This window comes from Carassius gibelio, chromosome B9, assembly GCF_023724105.1.
Source record: "Carassius gibelio isolate Cgi1373 ecotype wild population from Czech Republic chromosome B9, carGib1.2-hapl.c, whole genome shotgun sequence".
Classification (NCBI taxonomy): Eukaryota; Metazoa; Chordata; class Actinopteri; order Cypriniformes; family Cyprinidae; genus Carassius; species Carassius gibelio.
The window spans coordinates 3,163,835-3,190,270 of NC_068404.1; the positions used below are offsets into that span (position 1 = coordinate 3,163,835).

Here is a 26,436-nt window from a genome sequence, read left to right on the forward strand (position 1 = left end):
TCAAAACAGATTACAGTACTTCAAGAAGTTGGTATATTAATAGTATATCAGTTGATTTATGGTATTAAACTGTACATTTAAGGTAAAACCATTAAACCTAAAACTTGTGTTACCATATTTTTTACGGGATAATTCTGGCAACCAAAGCTGCCAGTTTTTTTACTGTATATTTTACCGAATATTTTTACAATGTATCTATATAAATATTTTATACAATATTGTATTAGTTAATTACTTTTTGTATGATGTTTTATTTATATAATATTTTTAATAGACAAAATGTAACATTTCTGGATTAAGTTTTAAAAAAGAAAAAAAAAAAAAAAAAGACAAAAGTACACATAGGCATATCAGAGCATCTGTATATTTTATTCACATATGTTACATTTTGCGTTAAATGTCATTAAAAGTCACCCTTTCAGAGATGACATCATAAAGTCTGAATCAGCACCTACAGTAATGTACTGTATTACTGCCTGCCTGACAAGCATTCACTGCAGGAGAACACACCAGCATTATCCACCCATCACACTTACCACAACTGTCTGTCTATACAAAGTTGGGAAGGAGAGTAAAAACTCTTTAAAAAAAAAAAAATACTTAAATAGAATAAGCGCAGCATGCAAGAAATCAAGAAACATTAGACAAGAAAGCAAACTTCAAGTGCACTGAAAACATCATCCCTCCAGCATGGTATGATCGCAGCAATGATAAACAATATCTACCAATCAAACTGATCAATACAAACCAAACATGCTTTCCTGGTGTGTGTGTGTGGTGTTGAGGGTGCTTGTCTGTTTTCAGCAGGAAACAAACAAAAAGCAAAATGCCCTCAATATAGATGGACATCACATGTGTCACTGTTAATCACACTGATTATTCTTATTGCAAGGGCTCCACTGATGCCATTGTTTTGATTGTGAACCACAATCAAAAGAGACACACTCAATATCACATGGAAACTCTGCTGCAAACTTCATTTAAATGTGTGTACTTAATTTCTATATACAATTAAAACAAAAAGGAAGGGACAATTTTCTCGTCTTTTTTTTCCCCAAGAACTCTCAACGTGGAGTCAGACAAGGTGAATCACAATAAGGTTTAGATTGGGGTCATTTTATGTCAATGTGAAACTTGATCTTACTTTTTAAGGGGACAAGGATTAAATGAGAGAGTACTTAAACTAAACCATTTGCTAACGCAGGAGCTGCATAAAATAAAGAAATTGTGTGCCCCACCATACATGTCCATCACCGGACTGGGCTGCAATATTCAATTTGACATGATCCATTTTAATGCATTTTCAAATAGTTAACTTGTGCATGCACAATGCCCTCTCTACAATTACAGATTACACAATCAAAGATGGTCCAAGGACAGAGCTTTGAGGAACACCATGTGTATTGGACTGGAAAACTAGCCTTAGCTAAAATGTCAATTTGTATCAAGTTCTAAATTATCTTTTTTCTTTACTTTCTGATAACATAAAAACAGATAGTATTATTATGCTTTTATTTGGTCTTGATACTTTTGCATAAAGGATCTACACACAATCTGGCCGAGTTTGAAGAAGTAGAACAAAGTGACAACCCTTTTCTCAGGAACACTTCAGATCAGGAATTCAATATCCTGAGTGGTGTGCGCATTTAAATATAGTCACAACAACACAATGTCTTTAAACAAGAGAAAACGTCACTACCTGCAAAACCCTAGAGGAGGAGAAATTAGGCCATAGAAGCCAGCTGCTACAAAACTCAGTCAAGACAATTATGAATAACTTTCTTAACTTCAGAGGTTTTTGCAAATGTGCATCAAGCCACTAGATGTATAAGACCAACAGAACAGCCATCGAATGGCAATTTGAACCAAAACTCTGGGTAATGGCAAAAACTGCCCCCTATGGACCATCTGACACCAGTCCAGACATCATGTAATTAGAATATTGTGAAGAAAATCAAACTTTGAGGGACAACTGACTTGGTGGTTATGTAGATAAATTTTCTGGTTATTGTTCGGTGAATTTTAGGAATATTCAATAATATCCCCAGATCGTTATTTCACCTTACCCCTAAAAAAAAAAAAAACAAGCTGATTTTCTGAACTTTAATTGTATTGCATTATTTTCAGGACAAATTAAACACATCTGCCCACTCTTTACAATAAAGAAACAAATAGACTCCTCTCTCTCTTACACACACACACACACACACACACACCTACTACGAAGAAGAAAAAGGAGAAGAAACATCAAGATTGTTTACATTAAGAATTTGGGGCAAATTATGTTCAACCGTTAAGAAAATGATGCACAGATACTTTATTCTAAAATAAACTTCATTTTCTTAATGCAAATTTTCATTTTATTTTATTATTATTATTATTATTATATCTTATTTATATTTAAAGGTTACCCTTATGAATGGGGGGAAAGAGCCACAGATCATTATTTAATGACTAGCTCGGTCTCTAGCCATTAAATATGTGCTACAAGGTTGTAGGGGATATTTTTATTTATTTTCATAATGAACTTAACAGACCAGCCAACCACCATCAAAAACAAAACCTTCATTAGGAAAAGAAAAAGAAAAAAAGATGCAAATTGTAAAAATATTTTTACAAAGCTATAATTTACTTTTTTCAAACAATGAATAGCAGCACTTATATATTAAAATCTTTTATCTGAGACTACCAAACAAAAGAAAAGAAAATATAAAATAAAATTCCTGAGGATGACTGCAACTACACCTCGAGTCAGACAAACCTTGCTTTAGCTCTAATCGGTTGATATTTCGTCTTATGAGATGTGCTTCAACTCAAATAGCATGATGTGGTCGTGGTGTGGTGTGGGGGATATGTTATGTTGAGAGTCTTGGTACCTTTAGCATTCAAGGTTTTGATATTCATTCTGATATCTGTACATGACTTGTTTAACATTGGCCAAAATTTTTTTTTTGTTTCCTCAAAAACCATGTCAGTTTTCCAAAAGTTAAAAGAACGGGAGTATTATTCCACTCTGTGTGTCCAACAGACTAGACAAAGATTCATTCAGTGAGCTTGCACCTTCAGCTTGCTGGGACAAAACTAATTTCCCCCTCTAAATCCACACGAAAAATCACTTTAAAACACACGCAAACACACACGCTTGATTGTACACTTGACATGAACCCAGGCTGTGGCCAACTCAATGCAGGTTTTCTTTATAATTACATGACAGAAATCATCAGAGGCTGGCACTGACATCATGAGAGCGGTCCTCTCCAGGACGTACGTGGGCTGAGCTGTTAAAGTCCATTGTAGTGGGGACCCCAGCGCTTGTTGATGTGATCGAAGGTGTGCGAGACCCACTGCTGCTCCAGAACGCGGTATCTCTCCTCACATAAATACAGAGGCTTTCCTCGACTATGGATAATGAGAAAAAAAAAAAAAAAGAGGTTACAGCAGGAAATGGAAACCATTTTCTTTATTAGAGAAATGAACAGGGAAATTAACTCTGCTTCACAAATACAAAGACTACTGGGGGCAAGAATGGCACAAAATAAACAAAATGCAAGATTAAAGGTCACTGCAAAATTTTCGCACGTTAAAAAATAAATATGACCCCACATTATGTCAATCACGTTTATACACTGCCTCCAAAATATTCATCAGTCATGAATAAATTTGGATCGGGTTGGATTTTTCGCACCCGTAGCAAGCATTTTGAGGTGTTTTGACAGTTCAGAGCCACCGTACAAGCGAACGCCAAAATCCAGAATGGCGACTGTCAAGTAGTCTTCTTTTTGAAATCATCAAACTGAGCCACTGACACCCTGAAGTAAACTTTGAATCGTCCGGGATAATCCCGCTGCTCCTGACTGGGAACTCTCCGTAGCTTCTCTCTATGTCTCAGGATTGGATGAACCCAATTTTTCTTTTCTGTTTCTTTTCTCACTCCTTGATGACTCCATTTAGTGCTGTTGTGTGAATTTTTTCCACAACTGATTCATTAATATGCATCGGACTCGGTGTGCAAGGTTTCTGTGCATGACACATTTTTAGGATTTCGAATACGAAAAAAAAAAAAAAAAAGCATATGAAAATTTCCGACTCAGTGTGCAGAGACATTAAAAGTGAACATGAATTACATTTTTATCTGAAAAATGCCAATTTACAGCAAGTACATTTCGATCGGATCACATTGCATCAGATGTCTTCTTTGCAGCAGCACTGAGAAATGAAATCAATCACGTGTTTCTATTGATTCTATTCAATGTGATGGCCAATCAAGCCAGTATTGTTCAGTGCGTGTCTTCACTAGGGACGCAAAAAAGGTGAAAAATTTCCAGTAAATTTCAGAAATATTCCAAAAATGTTGGAAACTTTCCAGGATTTAAAAAAAAAAAAAAATTACAGGGATTTTTGTAAAGTTTACTGGGAATTGTCCACCCCTCAGCAACCCCATTCCATTCACTGACTGAATTCTGCACTCTTGTGAATTCTCTCATCATTAAAGTTCAGATACACATTTTAAGAAGATTTATTATGCAACGTAAACAGATTCGGTAATTAGAATGAGAGTTTTTGCGAGAGTGCAGACCTCACATCACCGTCCACTTCATCGATAGCTAACTGTTCTGCACACATTCTGCATTTAAGTATTTAGCATTAATTTAATGTAGTAATTATAAAAACTGCCCTCAGTAAATCCCCAGGGCGCAAATATAGCTCTTTAATGGAAAAGTACATTTCTGACCCAGCTGCTGGCACCTGAGAATTAAATCTAGATGCAATGTGTGTCCATCAGAGCATTGAGAAGATTACCGTAGGTCTCTGTCCTCCTCTCCATGAGCGTCCAGATACACAGACCCCCACAGACAGAAGCGATGGCCTCGGATGATAATGATGACCGAGGCGTTAATCAGGAGGAAGATACCAGTCGCTGCTCCACAGTGCTGAGAGTGCTTAGGATAGAAATAAACACACATATATAATTATAATCATCAGTGTAAGGCTCTTTCAAACTGAAGCGTGCAGATTTAGCCTCACACTCACCAGCACACACTCACAGACGCCCTGTTGTTTACAGCAGTGCCCCTTCAGACAGACGAAGGCGCCGCACACCAGGCACAGCGCGGGGTCTTTGGGGGTCTTGCCGCAGCTGGTGCAGGATTTGCTGTGGTAGTACTGGAAGATGGTGTTGTAGTTGTCTGGCAGGTGCAGGAGGCGAGGGGCGGCCCACTGCGGATCCTGAACTAAAAGAGACTGAAGAGAGACAAAACATAATCATTCAGATGCCCCATGAAATGACATTTCACTTCCAGTCAAAACTCTCTTTTTAGTAACATTGTAAAAAACAAAAATTCTGTTTGGTGGAAGGACACTGTTTTTAATCATTTCATTACATGTTATTTGCTCCATTTTATTTTGTGAAACCTTACTACGAATATAGAGTAACCGTTTTATAAAAAGCAATAAGCCCTGTGAAGCTGTGGTTTACAGTGAATTTATAACAGCTAAGGGGGTGTTTAACCACGGCTTCACAGGGCTTATTGCTTTATCAGATACGATGCTTAGCGCACAGTGATTAAATCAGGGTGCAAAGAAAGATGACAGGAGACACAAACACTGACCACGGACTGCTGGGTGGGAGCATCAGACAGAGCGATGACTTCTGAACACCACTGACTGATCAGATCGAAAGCACTGATGTTCCACTCCAGACACGCAGCACTGGACTGAGCAGAACCAGCCAAACCCAGACACCCGGCCAGCAGAGAGAACTCCTCCTCCACCTGTGAACACAGACACCCACGTCTGTCAACTGTGTGAATCCGGCTACGGGACGTCTTGATTTAAGCAGCAGGTTTAATGTGTGTGTACCAGGCAGCCGGGTAAGCTGTCTCCATACAGGTGGTGCTGCAGTAGACAGGACAGTCTCAGGAAGGGCAGACAGAACTGCTGCAGGCTGAACTCGATGGACTGAGGAGACCACACACTGGAGCTCAACTACACAGAGAAGAAGACATCATTAATAACAGCACACAAGAGCTTCCTCAGGAGACCAGAACAAGCTTCAGGCTCAAATAACAGTGCATGTTCCTCTTTGGCTGGTTGTCTTAAGACTTTAGGTACTTCATATAAAAACCAGTATGCACTTCAAAGTTATTTTAAAATAAAGTAATACTTTTATTCAGCAAGATTGCATTTATTTGATTCGAAAGTTACTGCAATTTCACATTGTTACAAAAATATAGGTTTAGAATAAAATGTTATTTTTGAAGTTTCAATCTAATAATAGCAGTAAGAGAGGAGTAATGGCTGCTCAAATTTAGCTTTGCCATCACAAGAATACAATACATTTTTAAAATGTATATATATATCCAAACAAAAAAGGTATTATGTATTGCAATAATTTAATAATATAACTCTTTTTACTGAATTTTTGATCAAATAAATGCCGCTTTGCTGACAAAAATGGACAATAAAATAAACCTTACTGACCCCAAAACGTCCTTGCTCATAAACAATCAATTTAATGATTTAAGTTAATTTTGTTTTACTGTAACGTATCCTGATTTGGGATGAAAAATTAAAAAAGGACTTGACTAGTAAAAGACTGAATTTCACTAGTTTTTGCTGTCTTGTAAAAGCAACAGCTGAGGAAAGTGAAAAGATGTACAGTTCATATGTCATGTCTGCAAAACAAGTTCAACAATGGGTCCCTCGGATAAGTGTCTACATCTTTTCTTCTTGCCTGCACAACATATTCTCATTATAACGGCTTATGCACTGTTTTTTTTTTTGCCCAGTAAATCTACTTTGTAAGATTAATCATAAAGGCAAATCAAATTATTAGCATGTTTTGTTAGGTCGACTCTACTGCACTGTATATAAATGAATAATGTCCAAACTAGAAAGTTTGCGGTGGTGATATTAAAGGGTGACTCACAACCAGTGCTTCCTCAGAGCTGGTGTCATACACATCTTTGGCCTTCGTCAGCTCAGAGATCACGTGACCCAGGAGCGACTCCCATGATTTGTCAGAGTTTGGCGTGTTCTGCGTGTGAAACAGCATAATGAGAGAGAACAGGGTTTTAAATCTCTTCCTTCAGACTGGAATCACTGTTATTTTACCAACTGGACTGAATTTTTTTTAATCCTAGTGAGGATGACTACCTAGAAACCATTGCTTGCCGTCACAGTGGAGACTGAACATTTAATTTAAACAACATTTTTTTAAATATCTGAAAGCACCTATAATGCTATCTAGGAAGGCAACTTGCTAAAGGTTTGAAACCCATTCAACGTGTTATTTTAAATGTCAGCAAACTGCAAAAGCAATGCAAATTTCAGGCAGAGAGCGGGATGACGTGTGACTCTATAATGTGGAATTAAAGCAGTCTGACTCTTCACATTACTCCATTCATTTCCCACAAAGCCCCAAAAAGAGTCGTTTTAATGGAGTGCAGAACCATTGCTAATGATCTCTTCTGCGCTAATGAAAAGTGAGATTTATGTGAAGGATTTCCTCTCTCTGGCTTATCTGAACATTATTACCATCAGCCCCTTAAACAAATAGCACTGAGGGCCAATAACGCATTCTCTCTCTTAATAAAATTAGCTTATCCTCAAGGCTTTTAATGTGCAATTTAATCATTATAAAACCGATAGTTCCAGCTTTGAAATCTGACTGGATGAGCCACATTGAGCCTTTGAATAATAAACAATACAAATATACACACTAGCTGCGTTTCCACTGTCGGGCTAAAAGCGGGCATGCTAGTGCGTGCAAGGGCCAGCCGCGTTTCCACCGTCACTTCCGGGGCTTGAGCGTGCCTCGTCGGGACTTCCTCGGGGCCTTAACTTTAGTAACTTCTATTATCGGTCATAAATCTCGTCTCGAGAGTTATAGCTCCACGTTTCCTATCATAAAAATATAATAATGATTTTGTTCGGGAGCTTTTATAAAAACAGAGATATTATCATTCATCCTAAACGTGACGTATATAGGCAAACAAACAGAAACAGACCCGACTGAATAAGCAGGCTATCTTCATAAGCATTAAAAAATTAATAAATAAAATAGAAATACATTTCTGACTATTTTTCAAGCCTGATAAATTCATTCATTATGATCAATGTATCACGTATTCTATAGTAAAACAACAATGCCTTTGATTTTAAATATTTAAATCATGCGAACAAACAGTTCATTTTGTGATCGTGTATATTCCAGTGATTTATTTCTTAGTTTTCTGGTAACTTCTCTTTGTTTGTGAAATGATGGGGTTGTATGATGTTGTTCTGAGAGGCGTGTAAATGGCGTGTTTTAGTGACGCGCATCGGTGCTTCAGGGCCCTGACTGTGGAAACCCTGCGCTATTCTGACCTCGGTGCTACTGGCCCGACAGTGGAAATGCAGCTACTAATGACCAAACATCAACTGAATCTGACGGGTAATTTGCGCACCTTCTTGGCAGCTCCAGTGTTGCTCCAGGCGAGCCTCTCTTCACGACTGAACCTGACGGACAGAGCGGCCAGAGCCTGTGTGTACTGCAGACTGTACAACACCTTCACCACACACGTGAAGTGCTCTGCACACAAACACACACAGCACGGTTATCATATCAGAGCACCAGAAGCCATAGCCTTTGTTTACATAGTCATTTAGAAGATGCTTTTACCCAAAGCGACTTAAAAATAATGACAACAGAAGCAATCAAAATCAGCAAAAGGGCAATAATATGCAAATGCTACGACAAGTCTCAGTTAGCCTAATACATAAATATATGAAGAATTCATTTGCAAAAATGTATATATATATATATATATATATATATATATATATATATATATATATATATATATATATATATATATATGTGTGTGTGTGTGTGTTAAAACAGCAATACTGTGAAACTCAGAATAGCTGTTTTCTATTCAAACATACATATATATACACATATATATATATATATATATATATATATATATATATATATATATATACACACATATATATATATATATATATACACATATATATATACATATATATATATATATATATATATATAAAGCAGGTTCTTAAGCTTTTACTTTGGTCTCCCCAAATGTAAAAATGTTGTTTATATCCTTGAATAAAAGCACCAATAAAAGACACTCACTCAGAGAGCTCTACAGACCCCAGAGCTTTCAAGAGAATCACAGGTCTTTTGTTAGGACACAGAAATCAATTATGTGACGGTGTACAGAAAAAGGACATCAGATTTTTTAAGAGAGGGTAATTAGCACTTGTGTGCATGAAGCAGGTGTTAGGCCAGGCTGTGTGATGAGAAAGACACACACACACACACACTCCATTAACATTCCTCAGAGATAATGACACCTCTCTGTCACACAAACCAGTGTCTTTGTAAAAGCTATTCTCTAACACATGCACAGCACGTTTCTATTCTAATGCAAGCTTTATTGTCGAGAGTCTTCAGAATGATGGACTCCAATCGATCCCTTGCTCACAGCGACAAAACACTCGATTCTTATTTGAGCTTCAATCAATGCCCAGTGATCAACCAAATGACAGTCATGGCCCATCTGAAGACTTAACCCATGCCCAGGGGAAAGAGGAAGATTTTGTGTACTTGTGATGTTATGCATGCATGTGTAAAACAATGTACTGTTTGTGTGTGTGTATGTGTATGTGTGTGTGTGTGTGTTACCTTTGCGTAAAGGCTGAGGCATGGTGAGGATGAAGATGATGAGGAGGGACGGGACGTCTCTGAAGAGCATGGGCACCTCAGGACGTTCTTCACAGTACCTGCACAAAAAACACACAATTATACAACACTCAATGCTTCAGAAACACATGTAAGAAGAGGACGGTTCACTGTGGCTTCCAGTTCTTTCAAAAGGGTTTCACTGTAAATGTGCAGTAGGTGGACAGGCTACAGAAACCCAAGACGACAATTAAAATGTAAACAGAAAATATTCTTTGAGCAGATGTTTATTTGAGTGTGTGGGACAAACTGTGGTCCATTAGAGCAGAATTCACCAAACATAACATTTCACAAGTTATAAGTAAACTATTCTGACATTTTCTGATTTCCCAATTTAATGGATTATATTTACAGTTCACTTGATGCACTATATCTGTGGTTACTCACACTAAAATGACCACATCACCAGCTGACGAAAAGACACGGAGCAAAAAGCTTGTGCAGCATTTGAATGCAGATGATACTTCGAAATAATGCAATGAGATCTGAGCATATAAAGAACGACTTTATTCGTCTTAATTCTACCTCTCAGAAAAGAAAAACAGATGATGAGTGATCACAGGGAGAGCAGTGGTTTTATTCCAATGGCTGTATTAATAGCTCGGCTCAAGTGCCTGAGGGGTCCAGTGACAGAGTTTTCCTTCAAAAGCCTCTAACAAGGTATTTATAGGCACAGCTGCCTCCCCTCTGAAGAGTCCTAAGAGACGCACAGGTGAAAACCCTGTCTTACCGCCCCGACGCAGGAGAAATGAGCCCATTTAAGCAGCCCAAGAGTGTTAAGTGCCTTTTAAACAGGAGACGCGGTGAGCGGTAACCTCCACACAGCTATAAACCCTCAAAATAAAGCGCAGCACTCATCAAATGTACTGCTGCACACCATAATTTGCCAGATGCTGCAGTTATTGGTATCTATGGAAACCCCATTTGCACCAGTCTCTCTCTCTCTCTCAAAAAGATGCAGCAGCAGAGACACAGCATAAAAAGCTAGTGAAAGCAGAATCATCTATATATATATATATATATATATATATATATATATATATATATATATATATATATATATATATAGAGAGAGAGAGAGAGAGAGAGAGAGAGAGAGAGAGAGAGAGAGAGAGAGAGAGAGAGAGAGAGAGAGAGAGAGAGAGAGAGAGAGAGAGAGAGAGAGAGAGATTAATACACATACATGATTAAATTTTCAGCATAATTACTCGTTTTCAGTGTCACATGATCTTCAGAAATCATTCTAATATGCTAGTTTGCTGCTCAATAAACATTTCTGATGATCAATATTGAAAACATTAAAACAAAAAAACAAAAAATATAGATATATCCTTCATTGTGGGAGTCGGATTTCTTTTGTCAAAAAATGAATTTCCATGATTACAGTAACCTCTCTGATTGGAGGATCTCAGTTTAGGATTGTGAGTAGTGCAGTCCTACACAGAGAGTTTAGCAGTTTATCATTTTATAAAGGATCTCAGTTCAGGAAATGTGATGGTGTGTGTGTGTGTGTGTGTGTGTGTGTGTGTGTACTCACTCGGTGTCTCTGCTGTGTGTGCTCTGTGTGAGTCTGGTCCAGGGGTTGTAAGCTGAATCTATGCTGTAGAGACGCATGTGCATGGCCAGCACATGAAACAGCTGATCTGAAACACACACACACACACAGTGTTAGTGTGTCTAACATGATGAATGGAGTTTGCGTAGAGCCTCCAGCCATGTAGGAGGATGAGACATATTATCAGACCTCATGAAGACCGGTCTCTTACACACTGATCAATGCCTTCAACGTTTGTTGTGGATCACTGCTGCCCCCTACCTGTAGCTCACAAACCCACCAGACGCCAGAAGGGGCTTCAGAATAGTTATCAGAGTTAATGCAAGTGCATGCACAGGAATAATGCTTGTAGACACACTCATATTTAATATATTTCAAATCAGCAACACAATCTGAGGTGAACTGTAACATTAATGTTTTCTATGACGCTCAAATTGCATTAAAGCATGTTTTAGGTTGATCCAGCTAGCAAACATGTGCAGTCTCAAGCGAGTTTCATGTTTCTATGGCAATCAGTGAGGGACACTTCGACCGCCAAACCGTGCTTTTCATTTTCTCCCATTTTTATAATGATATAAATGAAACGTTTAATCGTAAAGTTTTAGTGGTCAGATTCAGACTTGACGCAGAGCAGAGAGCACAGAGATGATAGCAAATAAATAACGTCAGCGGCCATGGCACTGATCGAGCAGTGGTTAGTATAGTTCAAACGCATTTGTCATCCGGTACCGTGACATCAAGTGGACTTTTGAAGCTGAAATAATGAGTGGATTAAGCTTGGACTTGGAATAACGAGAGGAATAACATGGATAACTTTTTTTTGTCGGAGGATTGTAATGCATCAAAGCAGTCAGGTACAATGAAGAGAGACTACAGCTCCTTAAATTAGGTAAGACAACAAGTTGTATTTTTCACAACAGGTTTATTGGCTTGTAATAGCAATTTAAGGTGGAATGTGTGACAATAGGGCCCGGTCAGGTCTGTGTCTTCAAGTTGAGTTTGGGTCCAGCTTTTGAAATAATAGACCGGTCCGAGTCGGGTCTTTTTCGGGTTCAGGCACAAATCTTTGGACCCGTGAAGACCTCTACTTCAGAAGCAAAGCCTGATGAACAGACCTTCTGCTAGTTCTGCAGTATAGATATACACCACCGTTTAAAGTCTTGGGGTCTGTATAGTTTAGCAAATAACGGACTTTTAATTTGATTAAAAAAAATCAACAAATCAAAAAAAAAAACTTTTCAAATTGTTATTTGTTTTCATTTTGACGATTATAGCTTTCAGCTCATGAAAGTCAAACATCCAGTGTCTCAAAATATTAGAATATTTCCTAAGATCAATCTCCGGTGGACCTCAAAAAGGATCTGCAAAACAGAAAAGTTTAAGTTCTTTAAAGTGTGTTCATTTCTGCACTTAGTACTTGGTTGGGGGTCAAGCATCAGTGAGGTGAGGCATGAAGCGATCAGTCTTCGGTTCTGCTGAGGACTAATGAGTATTCAGATGTTATCTACGGTTTCTTATCTTTCTCTTGAACATATCCCACAGATTTCATATGGGTTTCAGGTCAGGCATGTTGGCTGGCCAATCAAGCACAGTAATATTATGGTCAGCAAACCACTTGGAAGTATTTTTTTTTTTCCCCCACTGTGGGCAGGTGCTAAAGTCCTGCTGCAAAATGAAATCAGCATCTCCATGAAGCTGGTCAGCAGATAGAAGCATAAAGTGCTCCAAAATCTCCTTGTAGATGGGCTGCATTGACTTTGGACTTGATAAAAGACAATGGACCAACACCAGCAGACGTCACAGCTCCCCAAATCATCACTGACTTCAGAAACTTCACTCTGGACTTCAAGCAGCTTGGATTCTGTGCCTCTCCAGTCTTCCACCAAACTCCATACCTAGATTTCCAGATGAAATGCAAGGTTTAATTTATCTGAACCACTGAGCAACAACGCAGTCTTTTTCTCCTTAGCCCAGGTAAGATGCTTCGGACATGGTTTCGGTTTCAAAAAGTGGCTTTGCTGCCCTTTTCCTGAAGACGACTGAGCGTTTGACTCTTCATGCACTGACTCCAGCTTCAGTCCAATCCTTGTGAAGCTCTCCCAAGTGTTTGAATCAGCTTTGCTTGACAGTATTTTCAAGATTCAGTATTCCTACCCAATTTCTTCCTTCAAGTCAACTTTGCATTTAATATGCTTTGATACAGCACTCTGAACATCCAGCCCTTTCAGTGATGACCTTCTGTGACTAACTCTCTTTGTGGAGGGTGTCAATGATAGTCTTCTGGACAACTGCCAAGTCAGCAGTCTTCCCCATTATTGTGGTTTCACAGAACAAGAGTTACTCAACATTTATACTCGAATAGCATGGCTATTCAAATCTTGAGATACTGGATTTTTTTTTTTTTTTTTTTACTTCCATGAGTTGTAAGCTCTAATTTTCTAATTGTAAATGTTTTACTTGAGTATACTTTTGTATAGACATACAGAGGCTAATTCAAGTATTCTTTAAGCTATGCTTGACTTGACCATTCATTTCCAAAGCCACGCATTTCAACTTCATATTTACTCTGCTCAAAAATCTTTTGAATCATCAAAATTGGATAACATTGGATAAACATGCTAAATAGTCAATTTTGAGATAACACGAGACTACTGATCGAATTACACAAAACAAATTGTATGAAGCAAACATAATTTTACTTTTCTATTCCCAAGATGCCTAAGAAATCCTAGAGCCATACTTCTGACCACACACTAAATCACACTAATTAACCTACAGTACTTCTGTGAGCAGTACAGTGCAATTTAGATGAGGTCTAATGTCATTTTACATTATTTCAGCCTTTAAAATGTCTAATTTAATATCCCCTGAATGCAATATAAGATGTGACATCACACAGACTTTACAGACTCTGAGTTCTTAAGGCGGTCGCACACCGGACGAGACGCGCCGCGTCGCGCCACATGTAGGACAACTCGAGGTATCGCACACTGGACGCGCACATTCTATATGCGTGAGCTCAATTTCGCAGCAAGATGGGAGAGTTTTAACTTCATCTATTATTTTAATTTTAAATATATGATTTTAATTGATAAAAGCGGAGTTTTGAACGTTAATTAATGAAAAGAATCTGTGTTATTATAATAAGTATGTTATTGTTTTGTTGTATCTGTTGTCTAGGCAACTGTGCTGCTGAAAACGTAACCAAACACTTTGTAATGTTTTATTTGAATGAAACAAGTGTGCTGTACTTTAATTTCAGTTTCAGTTTATAACATCTGGGTTTTTTAATATAAAACTATGCGGATGGCGCTCTGTGGCGCGGCAGAAATTTGAACAGCGTTCTGAGTAGTAGCTGGGCGCCGCGGACAGACGCCGAATGGCGCCGCCGGTGTGTGTACTCACATAGAGAATAATGTGTTCGAATTTTAAAGACGTGGCGCGACGCGACGCGGCGCTGCGCTTCTCGTCCGGTGTGCGACCCCCTTAATAATGCACATCTGGCATACTCTCTGCAGTAAAGGGGGTCGCACACCGGACGAGAAGCGCAGCGTCGCGTCGCGTCGCGCCACGTCTTTAAAATTCGAACACATTATTCTCTATGTGAGTACACACACCGGCGGCGCCATTCGGCGTCTGTCCGCGGCGCCCAGCTACGACTAGCTGGCTCATCTACAGACTCATGGAGAGAGCAATAGCACCACCTATAGATACCTACGACTTGATAAAAGTATTCATTCATTCACAGCATTTTAAATCCAAAAAATTAGAAGAGGAACAGCTAACAACAGCTTACTGGTCAATTAAGTATAACATTTTCTACAAAATCCTTCACAGAAATAGCAATGCAAGGGCATGCGAGAAGAACGTCTGCACTATTGTTTGAGGTGTTGGTCCATTTACACGAGTCAAAAAATGCCTTTAGCAGTTAAATTTCCCATCTACACTAACATCTAGAGAATTAACTTCAAACTAAACTCAAAATCTCCTGAATACAACCTCCTGAAGGCTAACTGCAGGGTAATCTGATAGCAGTAGCATAAAATACTCATTCTGTAAGCCAACTAAATTTTACCAGCCATTTACATTAGAACAAGTCTCTGAAATAAACTGAAATAAAACGGAATTGATACTGCATAACAATTTTGAAAAACAACAAAATCATAAAAAACAAATCAAAACCAAAAAAAACAATGGCATCCTAGCAACCACTCTGGTCACAAGTGCCATGCACTTTCTCTTTCTTTGTCCATACTTTCAGTTTTCTTGTTCCCTTGCCGATCTGATCTCTAATGTACTGAGACTGAGTAAATCTGGCCCTCTCGGTGGATGTGTGTTTAATGTAGCTCAGAAAATGGCTGCATTGCTGGAGTGTGAAATCTCTTCAGCTGTGCTTGAGCATGGGGATTTTTTCACAAGAGCTCAAAGACTGCACACACACTTATTTATACAGAGCCAGTGTTTGGATGTGTGTTGATTGACTGGTCTGGACTGGACTGCAAAAACGCACCAACATCAGTCTCGATATTCTCCCCGTGTCCATCAGCATCATCCTTAATGCATCATATTGCCTCACACATGAATCATGGACAAAAGTCCCCTTGTCACTAAAGTTTATAAATCGCATGTCTTTTTAATTCTTGCCAGAGATTGAACTATTCAACGCTAGCAAGCTCTCCTGTGCACTCATGCACACTCACAGCGCACACATAACGTCAGGTTCACATTACTTCGTTGGCAGTGCATTCAGGTCACACACCAAATTAAAGTGATAGCACATTGTTTCCAGTAAATATGAACAAGGAGTGAAGCGAAAATGTAGTAATTAGACCACAAATGCATATAATTAAAGTCTACCGTGTTTCATAGTCAACGCACAGGTTATAGGTTTTGGCTAAGTTTAAAGGAAAATAGGACTTTTAGATAAAAGCGATAATAGATGGTACTCATGGAGGTAGGAAAAAAAATTCCTTTATAAACCGCAGGATTGCTTGTAATAAAGATTTAAATGCAGAAGAAAAGGCAGTAGAGCTGACTGTTTCTGTCACTGGTAAGTTTGTGATAATGTAAGGAAAGTAGATGAAATGTTTTGCCACTTGCTTGAGCAACTTAAAATCAATCTAGAAGTAATGCAAAAGTAAAACGCATTAAATAATGTGTTTCTTATATTTCTTGCATTTAAACAAGTATGAAAGACTATAGTACCCTACTATTTATATACACAAAAAAACTGAAAGAGGGAGAGCGAAAAAGAGAGGCACTCACTGAGACAGGAGCGTTTGGCAGCAGCACTGGCCCCTCCACTGCACAGATTCCCCCCACGATGGACCAACTCTAACTCCAGATTAGTCCTGAGAGAGAGAGAGAGAGAGAGAGAGAGAGAGAGAGAGAGAGAGAGAGAGAGAGAGAGAGAGAGAGAAAAAGAGAGAGAGAGAGAGAGAGAGAGAGAGAGAGAGAGAGAGAGAGGGTCAGTATGTGGACCATATCAGCTAAGCAGGAAATGATCAACCGGTCCAATGATCCAGTAACATTTTTACCTTAAGCCAATAAGGTATAAATATATTTAGGAGGGGAGGGAAGGGAAAGACAGACAAAACCACAAAGAAATAAAATAACAAACCAGTCACAAACAAACAAATACAAAAAAAAATACAAACAATAATTAGAAGATAACAAAAGCCAAAAATGACCAAAAAAACAAAAACAAAAAAGATTAACACAGATTGAAAGATGCAAAGAACAAAGAGGAGAGCACAAGCTGAAAAGTAAATTGAAACAAACAAAATAATGGAATTTTTGAACAAATAAACAAATGAAGGAATGATTCAAAGAACAAAAAAAAAGTAGAGGTTGACCGATTAATAGGCAACAACAGTTGATTGCTGGAACAATTGGCAAAATCCATTAAAAAAAGAAATTACATAAATTCGTTCAAATAATTAGACATGCTAAAACAGAATTTGATGACAATAAAAATAAATATGGTGAGAAAAAAATAAAAAATTTTCATGATTTTAATTAATTAGACTTGCTTCATAATTAATACATTTTAATTTAACTATTAAAAATAAGTGGAGAAAAATTAAAATGGAAAAAAATTAAATAGTCCAGAAACATTAAACATGTATAAACATATATTTCCATAAAATGGAATCTAGGAAAAAAATTCTACTGATTTCATAGGGCCCTATTAGTGTGTGGTAATTTCAAAATGTACTATTAGGGGCCGTTCACATATCGCGTCTTTTGCGCGCACAAGTTCGTTATTTCCAATGTAGGTGCGCGGTATGCGCGCTCATAATGGAAGCGGCCGCACCGCATCAAGTTAAAAACATATCAACTTTTCAGAATGCCGCAAGCGCACCACGGGTCATGTGACAAGAACTAAACATTCAGCTTCATCCTTTCCCGTAACAACATTGAAAGCTCAGCCGAGATGAAGGAACAGGTGACCATAGCTGTATATTGATGGCAATTTTGAAATAAATTTAGTAGCAGAGCTACTGCAAGCGATTTTTAGAGCTGCAAATCCATTTATCCTTTGCTGAAATTTCCGCACCTTCATGGAGAGAGAGCGTCATGGTTGCTTAGCAAAGACAGACGCCTCAGGTGCTCTTATGCCCGAGCGCTTTGGAAAGGAGGAGAAAATGGCGCGCCTAGCGTTTTCCACGCTTTTTTAGGCGCGATATGTGAACCGCCCCTTACTGTTGTTTTCATTATTACTACTACTATTAGTATGGTTTAGTTGTTGTTTTTTTATTTTATTTTATAAATAAAGGACTATTTTAGTTTTTGTTCAGTATCCATTTTATAAACTATTGGTTAATTAATCTGTATCGCCAGTTTTGTCCAACCTAGCTATCGGTAAAATTCAGTATTGGTCGACCTTATCGAAAAAGCAGATAATGTTTAATAAACCCATGTGGACAAACTATACGAGCAGGTAAATATAGTCAATATGCCTTTTGTCAATGATGAATTAACATGCATTTCACAAGCAACACAATTCCTCCAGGAAACAGCTACTAACGAAACAGATTGAGCTTCCTTCTAATGGCACACATAATGACAAAAATTCAAGTTTAGGCCTATCAATAAAAAATGCATTTCATGGCTCTTTCTTACCTGGCCACAGAGTACATGAACAGGAAGTCATTGTCAGGTGACCCTGGGTTCTTCCCATAATCCATGTATTTTTTCTGCGTGGTGTTTTTAATGTCCTTTATAACAGATTCCATCTCTTTACTCAGATTTGACTCCGCCTGGGAGGGGAAAAAAGTTAAAAAGTCAGTCACTCCGTGAAGGCTTCTCTGTTTTTCAGAGCAGAGTTTAATGGCCTGACATGCAAGTCTATGATACTATCTTGAGTTATGAGATGTTAAACCACAGCAACGTTCGGCGGGGCGTGAAGGATCACATGGAGGTGAGTGGCACACCAGTTCTTACTCTGAATCAGGATGGAGGGATGAGATGCACAAAACAGAAAAGAGGGGAGGGGAGAGCGCTCTAATAAATACCAGTATAGGATCTCTCTGCTTTAGGCTGGCGCTTACTGGGAAAATGCCCAGCTGCTCCTGAAGGTCCTCGACTTCCCTCACCAGTGTGGACATGCTCTTGTTACTGGGAGTGTGCCAGGCGCCCGTCTCCATCCCACGGCCAGGACGACAGGGCAAAACACTGTTGGCGAACTGACGACACAGCGGACAGGTGAACTCACCTTTATCCACAGAAAACCCCTGAAGGACCTGGTCGTTCTGAAGAAACAAACAAACACTGTTCATTTAATGAGGTTTAACAGATGACTCATTCTTAAAAATAGATGTAATGCTATCTGTTTGATATGATCCGTTATATAATCTCCAAGTCTGATCCTCTAAAAACTGAAAGTCACTTGATAAGTTATAACTCTTTACAGTATCGTCTTCAGTATGAACAGCTGATGAATTCTTACCCGTAAGGACTCCATGTAGGACTTGTGACAGTCTATATGCAGAGTGTGACCGCACGTCTGCACATACACACCCCCATCCCAGCCAATAGACACAGACTGCAGACATGAACTCTGGGAAATTAAGCATTAGAGAGAGAAAAAAAAAAAACTAACATCATTCATGAGCTAATAAAAGAGATAACATTACATTTTGATTGTATTAAACTCTTGATGTACTGAACTCTAATGAAAATAAAGCTTTAGTTTGCAAGGTGAGGATGATAAGGTATGCAATACTATAATAATATACAATACAAATGTTTTACGCTGCTGTAAAATAGCTTGTATATCCACACATTTTTACATGCACACAGCTGTAAACTATCTGCAGTGGGGATAATGAGCTCCATTACCTTGCAGAATAATTGTTTATTGTAATTGCTAATTTTATAAAAGCAATAAGACACCCAAGACAGTGATTTTACTACGTGATTAACAACCCTTAGCCATGGTAATATCACTGTAATGCATTGGCCCCTTGTGGTTTATTGAGTTATTAAAGTATATACGTAACCCAAATGAAACTGTATGCTTAGACAGTCATATTGTATTTATATGCTTCAATTAAAAAACTAATGTTTTAGAAAGAGTGTTTATATGTGGTACATACATCTTTAAAGTAGCGCTGCATAAGGGTCAGCCTAACATCATGGGCCGCTCCACATGTGTCCACGGGGTAGATATGTTCCTCATCAGTAGTAGGCAATCGCTTTGGTGTGTCACTACGACAGCGGTGCCCCAACACTGAAATACACACACATACACGCGCTTTAGAAATGCCAATCATATGCTAATTAGCTGCCATCATCACATTTATGACATTCTCCATTTGCATCCTATAATGAAGTACCATGTCCAAGTCAAAACTGTAATGCACGTCACACTGCCTCCAAATCCCACCATACCAAACACTCAGCAATACAAATTAAAAATAGAGTAAATCAGCATCCTGTTAGTCCATCAAATCTTCAAGATTTAAGCTCTATAGGGTCAAACAAGATTGCTACAAACACAGCTAAAATTACCGTCTTGACCTTGAGGAATTTCAAGAATACTAAAGTCACAAATCAGACCAATCATAGACCAGTGAGTGTTCATAAAACAGAAGGTTAATTTTATCACAGGACTGTGGTGGGAGAAAACTACCTGCTAAGAGTCCACAATGCTTGATTAATGAAGCAATTAAACACTGTTGTTAAAACAAGTAGTGCAAAGTGGGTGGATTTAAAGTCGTGGGTGGGTTAATGTAGAGTTAAAGAGCTCCAGTGATCTGGATCACTGCAATCTGCCACCTGCAGATGGAAAGCTGTAACGCTCGTCTAACTGCCTGTTACAGACCTAGAATAGAGCAGAAACTAAACTTAATTTAACACAAACAAAAACACAAAGATGATGTCCGGTACGTTTAATACAGCTTCGCATCACACCCAGTCTTTAAAATTTGAACACATTGGGCGAACTCCAAACGTAAGTGAGCATCAACCTCAACTTTGCTTCAAAATGCATTGCTCAATCTCCTGTGTGAAGATCACATGATCACAAACGGAAATCACTTCCATGCTACGTGTACTGCGTTTAAGCTAACTGAGACTTGTTATAGCACTAATATATCATTGCTCTTTTGTTGTTTTTGATAGCTTCCATTGTCCTCATTTGGATACAGGCGTCTGCTAAATGACTAAATGTAATGTAAATGTGAAATGACCATTACGTTCCCTTCGCTAACGGACTTCTGGAAGTGTCCTTACTGAAGAGATTCAGTCGTTCACTTTCGTTTGGAAAGTCCCTACAAATGGCGTCCCCTTCCCGAAGTGCCCTTCAAGGGTGTTTGGAATTTGTCCATTGTTTTCTATAAGAGTACACATACCGGCTGAGCCTGGCAATGACTCAAAACAATGCAAAGACATGACACAGTGCTGCGCTTCTTGTCCGGTGTGCGACCGGCTTCAGAGACCACTGGTGAGATAAACACCGATACATTGTTAATAGGACTGCACGATATTGGGAAAAAATGACATTGCGATATTTTATTTTTCAGGGATATATATTGCGATATATCATATCGTCTCTCTCTCTCTCTCTGCGAATCACATTGGTCAAGGGTCGGGAAGCAGCTGGCCCATACAGTTAATGAATAACGGATCAACTACGACAGCCTACATCGCACATCCTGCAATGTGACTATTCTGGATTCGTACATCGCGATATCGATGCCTAGACGACACATCGTGCAGCCCTAATTGTTAATACTAAAAGACGCGTGATACCTGATGAGGCCTGCAGCAGTACCACCAGTCCTGTGGGTCTGTCTTCAGTAGACGGGCCGCTTTGACCACAGATCACACAGTCATAGAGAACCTCTGAGTCCAGAGCTTCTGCAGAGCCCATGTCCATCACTGCATCCGTTTCAGGGGACTCTGTTAAACACAACACCAAACAACACCGTCAGATAACAAACAAATAGGATTATATAGAGCACATCTGAGACTGGTAGATCCCATGAGTTCTCTTAAAAAAAAAAGAAAAAAAAAAAAGGGCAACTACAGAGCTGCCCAAAAATAATCTACAGCATTTGAAGGCACCAAAGGTCTGAAGGCTGTTCCAAAATACAGGCAGCAAAATTAAGCTGCATTTCGAGCAAATTCTGTGCATTCCTCCTCACCAAGTTGAATACTGAAAGACTGAGTTCAGATAATTTAATTTGATAATGAAAAGTATTGTATAACCAATCTGTTCAATCAAATCAAGACCAATCACTAGATTTTAAAGCAACAATGAAGATCAATCTGGACCTCTTTCCCTAGGTGATCAATAACATATCATTCACTACCGTGGCATCCCACTGCACCATGGTCTCACAGTACTTTTTTCTAAGGGTTTTACACAAAACCAAAACGGAGAGAAGCCAAGCATGAGAGTGAGAGAAGACGGGTGTAAAATCCAATAAATGCACATGAATTCTGAGTGCGGTAGATTGGCAAAACTTAATTAGTTATATAATGTGGATTTGAATTATTTTTTGCCCTCTCCTGGTTAAATTAACAAACATTTAAATGGAGGTTAATGCGGTCATGCATTAAACACAGTAACAACGAAGCTAATGTAGTGTGTAAACCCTGTTTTTGTACGGCATGTGCAAAATGAGCAGATCATTCTGCTATCTGTGAAGGTCAGGATCTAAACACAGTATCCTAAAACATGTACCTAAAACTTAGTGATTTCATCATGACAACTGTGTATTTAGATAAAGATAATGACAAAAATATAAAAACTCAAGAGAAGTACAGATATTTCCAACAAAAGAGCAAAGTATTATTACTTTGTTACATTTCACCAGTGAAAAGAAAGAAATTAGGGACGTATTGCATAATAGTTACTCATATTTACATAGCTTTAAAAGTAGCATTCCCGGTCAAACACTGCTGATATGCACTATTCCTGACTGACATATTCTTGGGGATTAATTACCTTTTCTAAATTACTCCTAAATGTTAAAGAACATGTTCAATATCAGAGCAAATAGAGGCTTTGTAAATGTCACCATGTGTTTGATTGATTTATAGCTGTAGGTGCTCAGACAGAGACAGAAGTGTATGTGGAAATGAAACGTTTGTTCTGGGGAGTTAATGTGACCGTGTTTGCCCGAGGCGGTCTGCCTGGATCTCAACACTGTGACAACTAGTCCTCATGGGCGGACAATTCATGACATTTATACACAGTAAAACAGGTCAAAATCTCAAATATCATGAGGGTGAAACTACTTCTTGTTGAATTCAACCATAATTTCATTCAAATCCATCTACCTGTTTTTTTTTTTTTAAATCCAGAAGTACTTGTTCATCAAAAACACAAAAGCCATTGCCCAGATGTACAGTTCAATCTCCAGCCTTAATACACACCTCAGTCAAGCTCTCATCATACAGTGAACAAGTTTAATGAAGCAGACCACTAGATTACCAATAAATAAAGTAATTAAGACAAAGCTATTAAGCAGAAAAAAAAAAAAAACAGCTTAACACAGGAGACGTTTTCATAGCGATAAAAAGCAAAGTTTGAACTCTGAGAGATTTAGGACATTGAATTATTATCCTACACCTTACTAAACTAACCTAAAATTATTAAAAAGATTCATTTCAAATCAATGTGTTCCTGGGGGTAGCAAAAGGGCAGCTGAAGCCTATAATAAATGTCAAAATGGTTAATGGGTAATTCTTATTTTCAGCAAGAAACAAATTGAACATTATATATTTGAATGCTTTTGTGTTCCCCTGAAAGTAGGTAAACTCATGAAAACACCGATGGAGAATTTCTTTTCTCACCTAATATTACTTTCCAAAAGAAAGCAAGCACATGAAAGTCGACTTCGTAAAGCTTCATGTAGATAACAAAGGTAGTGACTATGCGAGATAATATTTTGGCTCTCAAGTTCTCTTAAATTAGAACTGGTTTTAATTTATGAACCTCATACCCCTTTTACAGTATTCAGTGTTGACGGTGCTTTCACGGTTAAGAGAAGTCATCCAGTTCTGCTCTGAGATTCATTACCATATGCACAGATGCTCGAAATGCTGGCCCAATTTATCTCAGAATTCCAGTGGAAATATTCCTGTCCAAAGTGACCTTTGATTCAAATCTGGAAAACAAATGGAGCCTGTACATCAGAGCTCAGGAGAATGTTTTATTCTGACAATCGCAGGCGTGAGATTACATCTATAATACAGACACTGCTCAATGTCAGCATCTGAAGCTAATATTTCAGTCAAATCTCAACATAAGTTTAGCATTGGTTGTTGACTTCAGGCGAACAAGACAAATCCTGTTTCTCTAAAAAGATCAGATATACTTTTTTTCAAAAAAAATGTGTGACACACAGAAATTTCAGCCACCGAAACAATCGGCAGGAGGTAAATTTTTGGTTTTGGAGGGCCAAAAATCATTGACTGAAACGGTAACATTTAATTAATGTTTCTCCAATGGTACAATGATTGTGTCAATGTATTTTGTGCACACAACGTGGATAAACTACAACAGCTAAACATGTCAGCTGTGTGGATGCTATTGCTGGGCTGACAATATTGATTTCTTGTTTCTTAAAGAATGCCAAATTTCTGCCTTGCCGATATATCGGTCGACCACTATACATTTCTTTAACATATTACAATTGGTACTAAAGTTTTGACGATCTCAAATAACCCTAGTAGCTACAATCTCGAAAGAGAATCTTGTAAATCATCCCATACACAGTACATGGGTGGGGGGGGGGGGGGTCATGTGTAGGATATGATATTGACTGTACAGAGATATTTTAGTAAGGCTTATATTAAACCTTCATCACTCATGTCTTAAACGTGGTGTCACTGAATTTTCTTCTGATCTCGGGGACCAACACGCAGTAGTACGGCCCCTGAGAATCTCACACACACACACACACACACACACACACACAGTGTGAAGGGCAGAACGGAGGCAATTAGAGTCACCTTCCTTCAAGAGAGTAAGATTACAGCCCACAGCTTCAGCCTTCAAGGACTTCTGCACCTTTACCTCGTCCTCTAATCTACGTGCGAAACGGTGTAGTAATGGACGTAAGAGTTAAGAACACTACAGTAGAGAGCATATCATTAAAACCAGAAGTGTACACAAATTTGTCTAAATCGAGATTTGCTATTCACTTAATCCCCATACATGAAGCTACAATAATATTCATTAATACATTAAAATGCAGTGCTTTCACTATAATCTATTTTAATTAACCTTTTAATTAGCCTTTTAAATTTTACAATTTTGATACATTTAAACAGACTAACTGAAACTAAAAGGAACACTCCGACTTTTTGGGACTTTAGCTTATTCACATTATCCCCCAGAGTTAGATAAGTCCATACATCCCTTTTTCATTTCTGTGCGTTCTGTAAGTGTTATTTGAGGCAAAAACGGAAATTCTAAATTCCACACATTAAAAAGGTTTCTCAAGATGTCTGCAGTCAGTTATGTTGCTTGGCTATTTTTCATTGCAAGAACAAATCTCATTTAAATGCCCCCCCACACACGAGTCGGGTTTTGCACATCTCAAATACATACATACAGTCACAGACAGACTCAAAGATAAGGTGAAAACATCACATGTCCAAGTCTTCAGTTCAGACAAACGTCAGAATGAAAATCTAAAATCAACATCAAACTGATCATCTGCTAATTAACCGCTGGAGAGACTCATCAGACGTGTTTAATAAAGGTCAGCAAACAACTTCAACTCGTGTTCAAGCTCACCAACATCCATGGCAGTCTCCATGAAGCTCTTCTGCCTGGAGGCAAACTCCGCCAGCAGCTTCTGCTGTCTCTCTCTGGCCCTTTGACGCCTGCAGATGTCAAAACAGAAATGATTTGCCTCATTATTAACTGTTAATTATGAAAGGTTTATTTTCAAAAGCTATGAATGATGGGTTACAGTCAAATGGTTTTGAAATGTTGACATGTGATGATAACCTGACTACAGTCGGTGACTGTTTGAAGGATGGATTTGGATGGATTTTGAAAATGGTCGATCATTAAGTCCAATGGAAATGCTCATTAGTTAGGGATGGACCAGTTGAAATTCTGGTTGATATATGGTAATTTCAATTTCTTGTTATTTCACGATTGCATAAGTGATACTGATTTTATAAAAGAGTTCATAAACAAACCCAATCCGTTAACAACTTGCTGTGTAAATGGATAAATGCCACCTCTGAAGAGTCTTTGTAAATATAACGAAACACAACTTCAGATGCAGATGATATATGGTTTGTTAGGAGGACAATATTTGGCTGAGATGCAACTATTTGAAAATTTGCAATCTGAGGGTGCAAACAAATCTAAATACTGAGATAATCACCTTTAAATAATGGTTTTTGGCATAAAAAAAAAAAAGTCTCTCATTTTCCCCCATACAATGTTTTATTGGCTTTTGCTACAAATATTCCCAGAAACTTAAGACTCCAGTCACATTTGCGTAACAAGCTGTACCGTGACGAAGCTGCATTTTGGCAGAAAGCCACTAAACTTGTATTTTCTTCTAGCCTCGCATATTCTTTTATTCCAAAAAAAAAAAAAAAAAAAAAAATTCCCTTTATTTGTGACAAAGGATTGGGCTTATAC

General features: G+C 38.3%; 1 protein-coding gene across 5 annotated transcripts in view; it reads right to left on the reverse strand.

Moving 5' to 3' along the window:
- Positions 1 to 350: 350 nt before the first annotated feature.
- LOC127964621 (E3 ubiquitin-protein ligase ubr3) overlaps positions 351 to 26,436 on the reverse strand; it is a 52,759-nt gene continuing 26,673 nt past the window's right edge. For 2 of the 5 annotated variants that reach the window (XM_052564878.1, XM_052564877.1), the window contains 16 exons: positions 25,570 to 25,658; positions 21,567 to 21,716; positions 19,910 to 20,043; positions 19,261 to 19,371; positions 18,863 to 19,063; positions 18,435 to 18,571; positions 16,575 to 16,660; positions 11,292 to 11,397; positions 9,698 to 9,795; positions 8,448 to 8,572; positions 6,929 to 7,036; positions 5,860 to 5,985; positions 5,610 to 5,771; positions 5,032 to 5,241; positions 4,801 to 4,940; positions 351 to 3,399 (listed from right to left, as the gene is read on the reverse strand). In XM_052564878.1, the coding sequence (XP_052420838.1) occupies positions 3,282 to 3,399; positions 4,801 to 4,940; positions 5,032 to 5,241; positions 5,610 to 5,771; positions 5,860 to 5,985; positions 6,929 to 7,036; positions 8,448 to 8,572; positions 9,698 to 9,795; positions 11,292 to 11,397; positions 16,575 to 16,660; positions 18,435 to 18,571; positions 18,863 to 19,063; positions 19,261 to 19,371; positions 19,910 to 20,043; positions 21,567 to 21,716; positions 25,570 to 25,658 (2,101 nt within the window). In that variant the 3' untranslated portion in view covers positions 351 to 3,281. Of the gene's footprint in view, positions 3,400 to 4,800; positions 4,941 to 5,031; positions 5,242 to 5,609; positions 5,772 to 5,859; positions 5,986 to 6,928; positions 7,037 to 8,447; positions 8,573 to 9,697; positions 9,796 to 11,291; positions 11,398 to 16,574; positions 16,661 to 18,434; positions 18,572 to 18,826; positions 19,064 to 19,260; positions 19,372 to 19,909; positions 20,044 to 21,566; positions 21,717 to 25,569; positions 25,659 to 26,436 lie in introns of all 5 variants that reach the window. The other 3 variants (XM_052564875.1, XM_052564876.1, XR_008155089.1) reach the window with 2 other exon arrangements.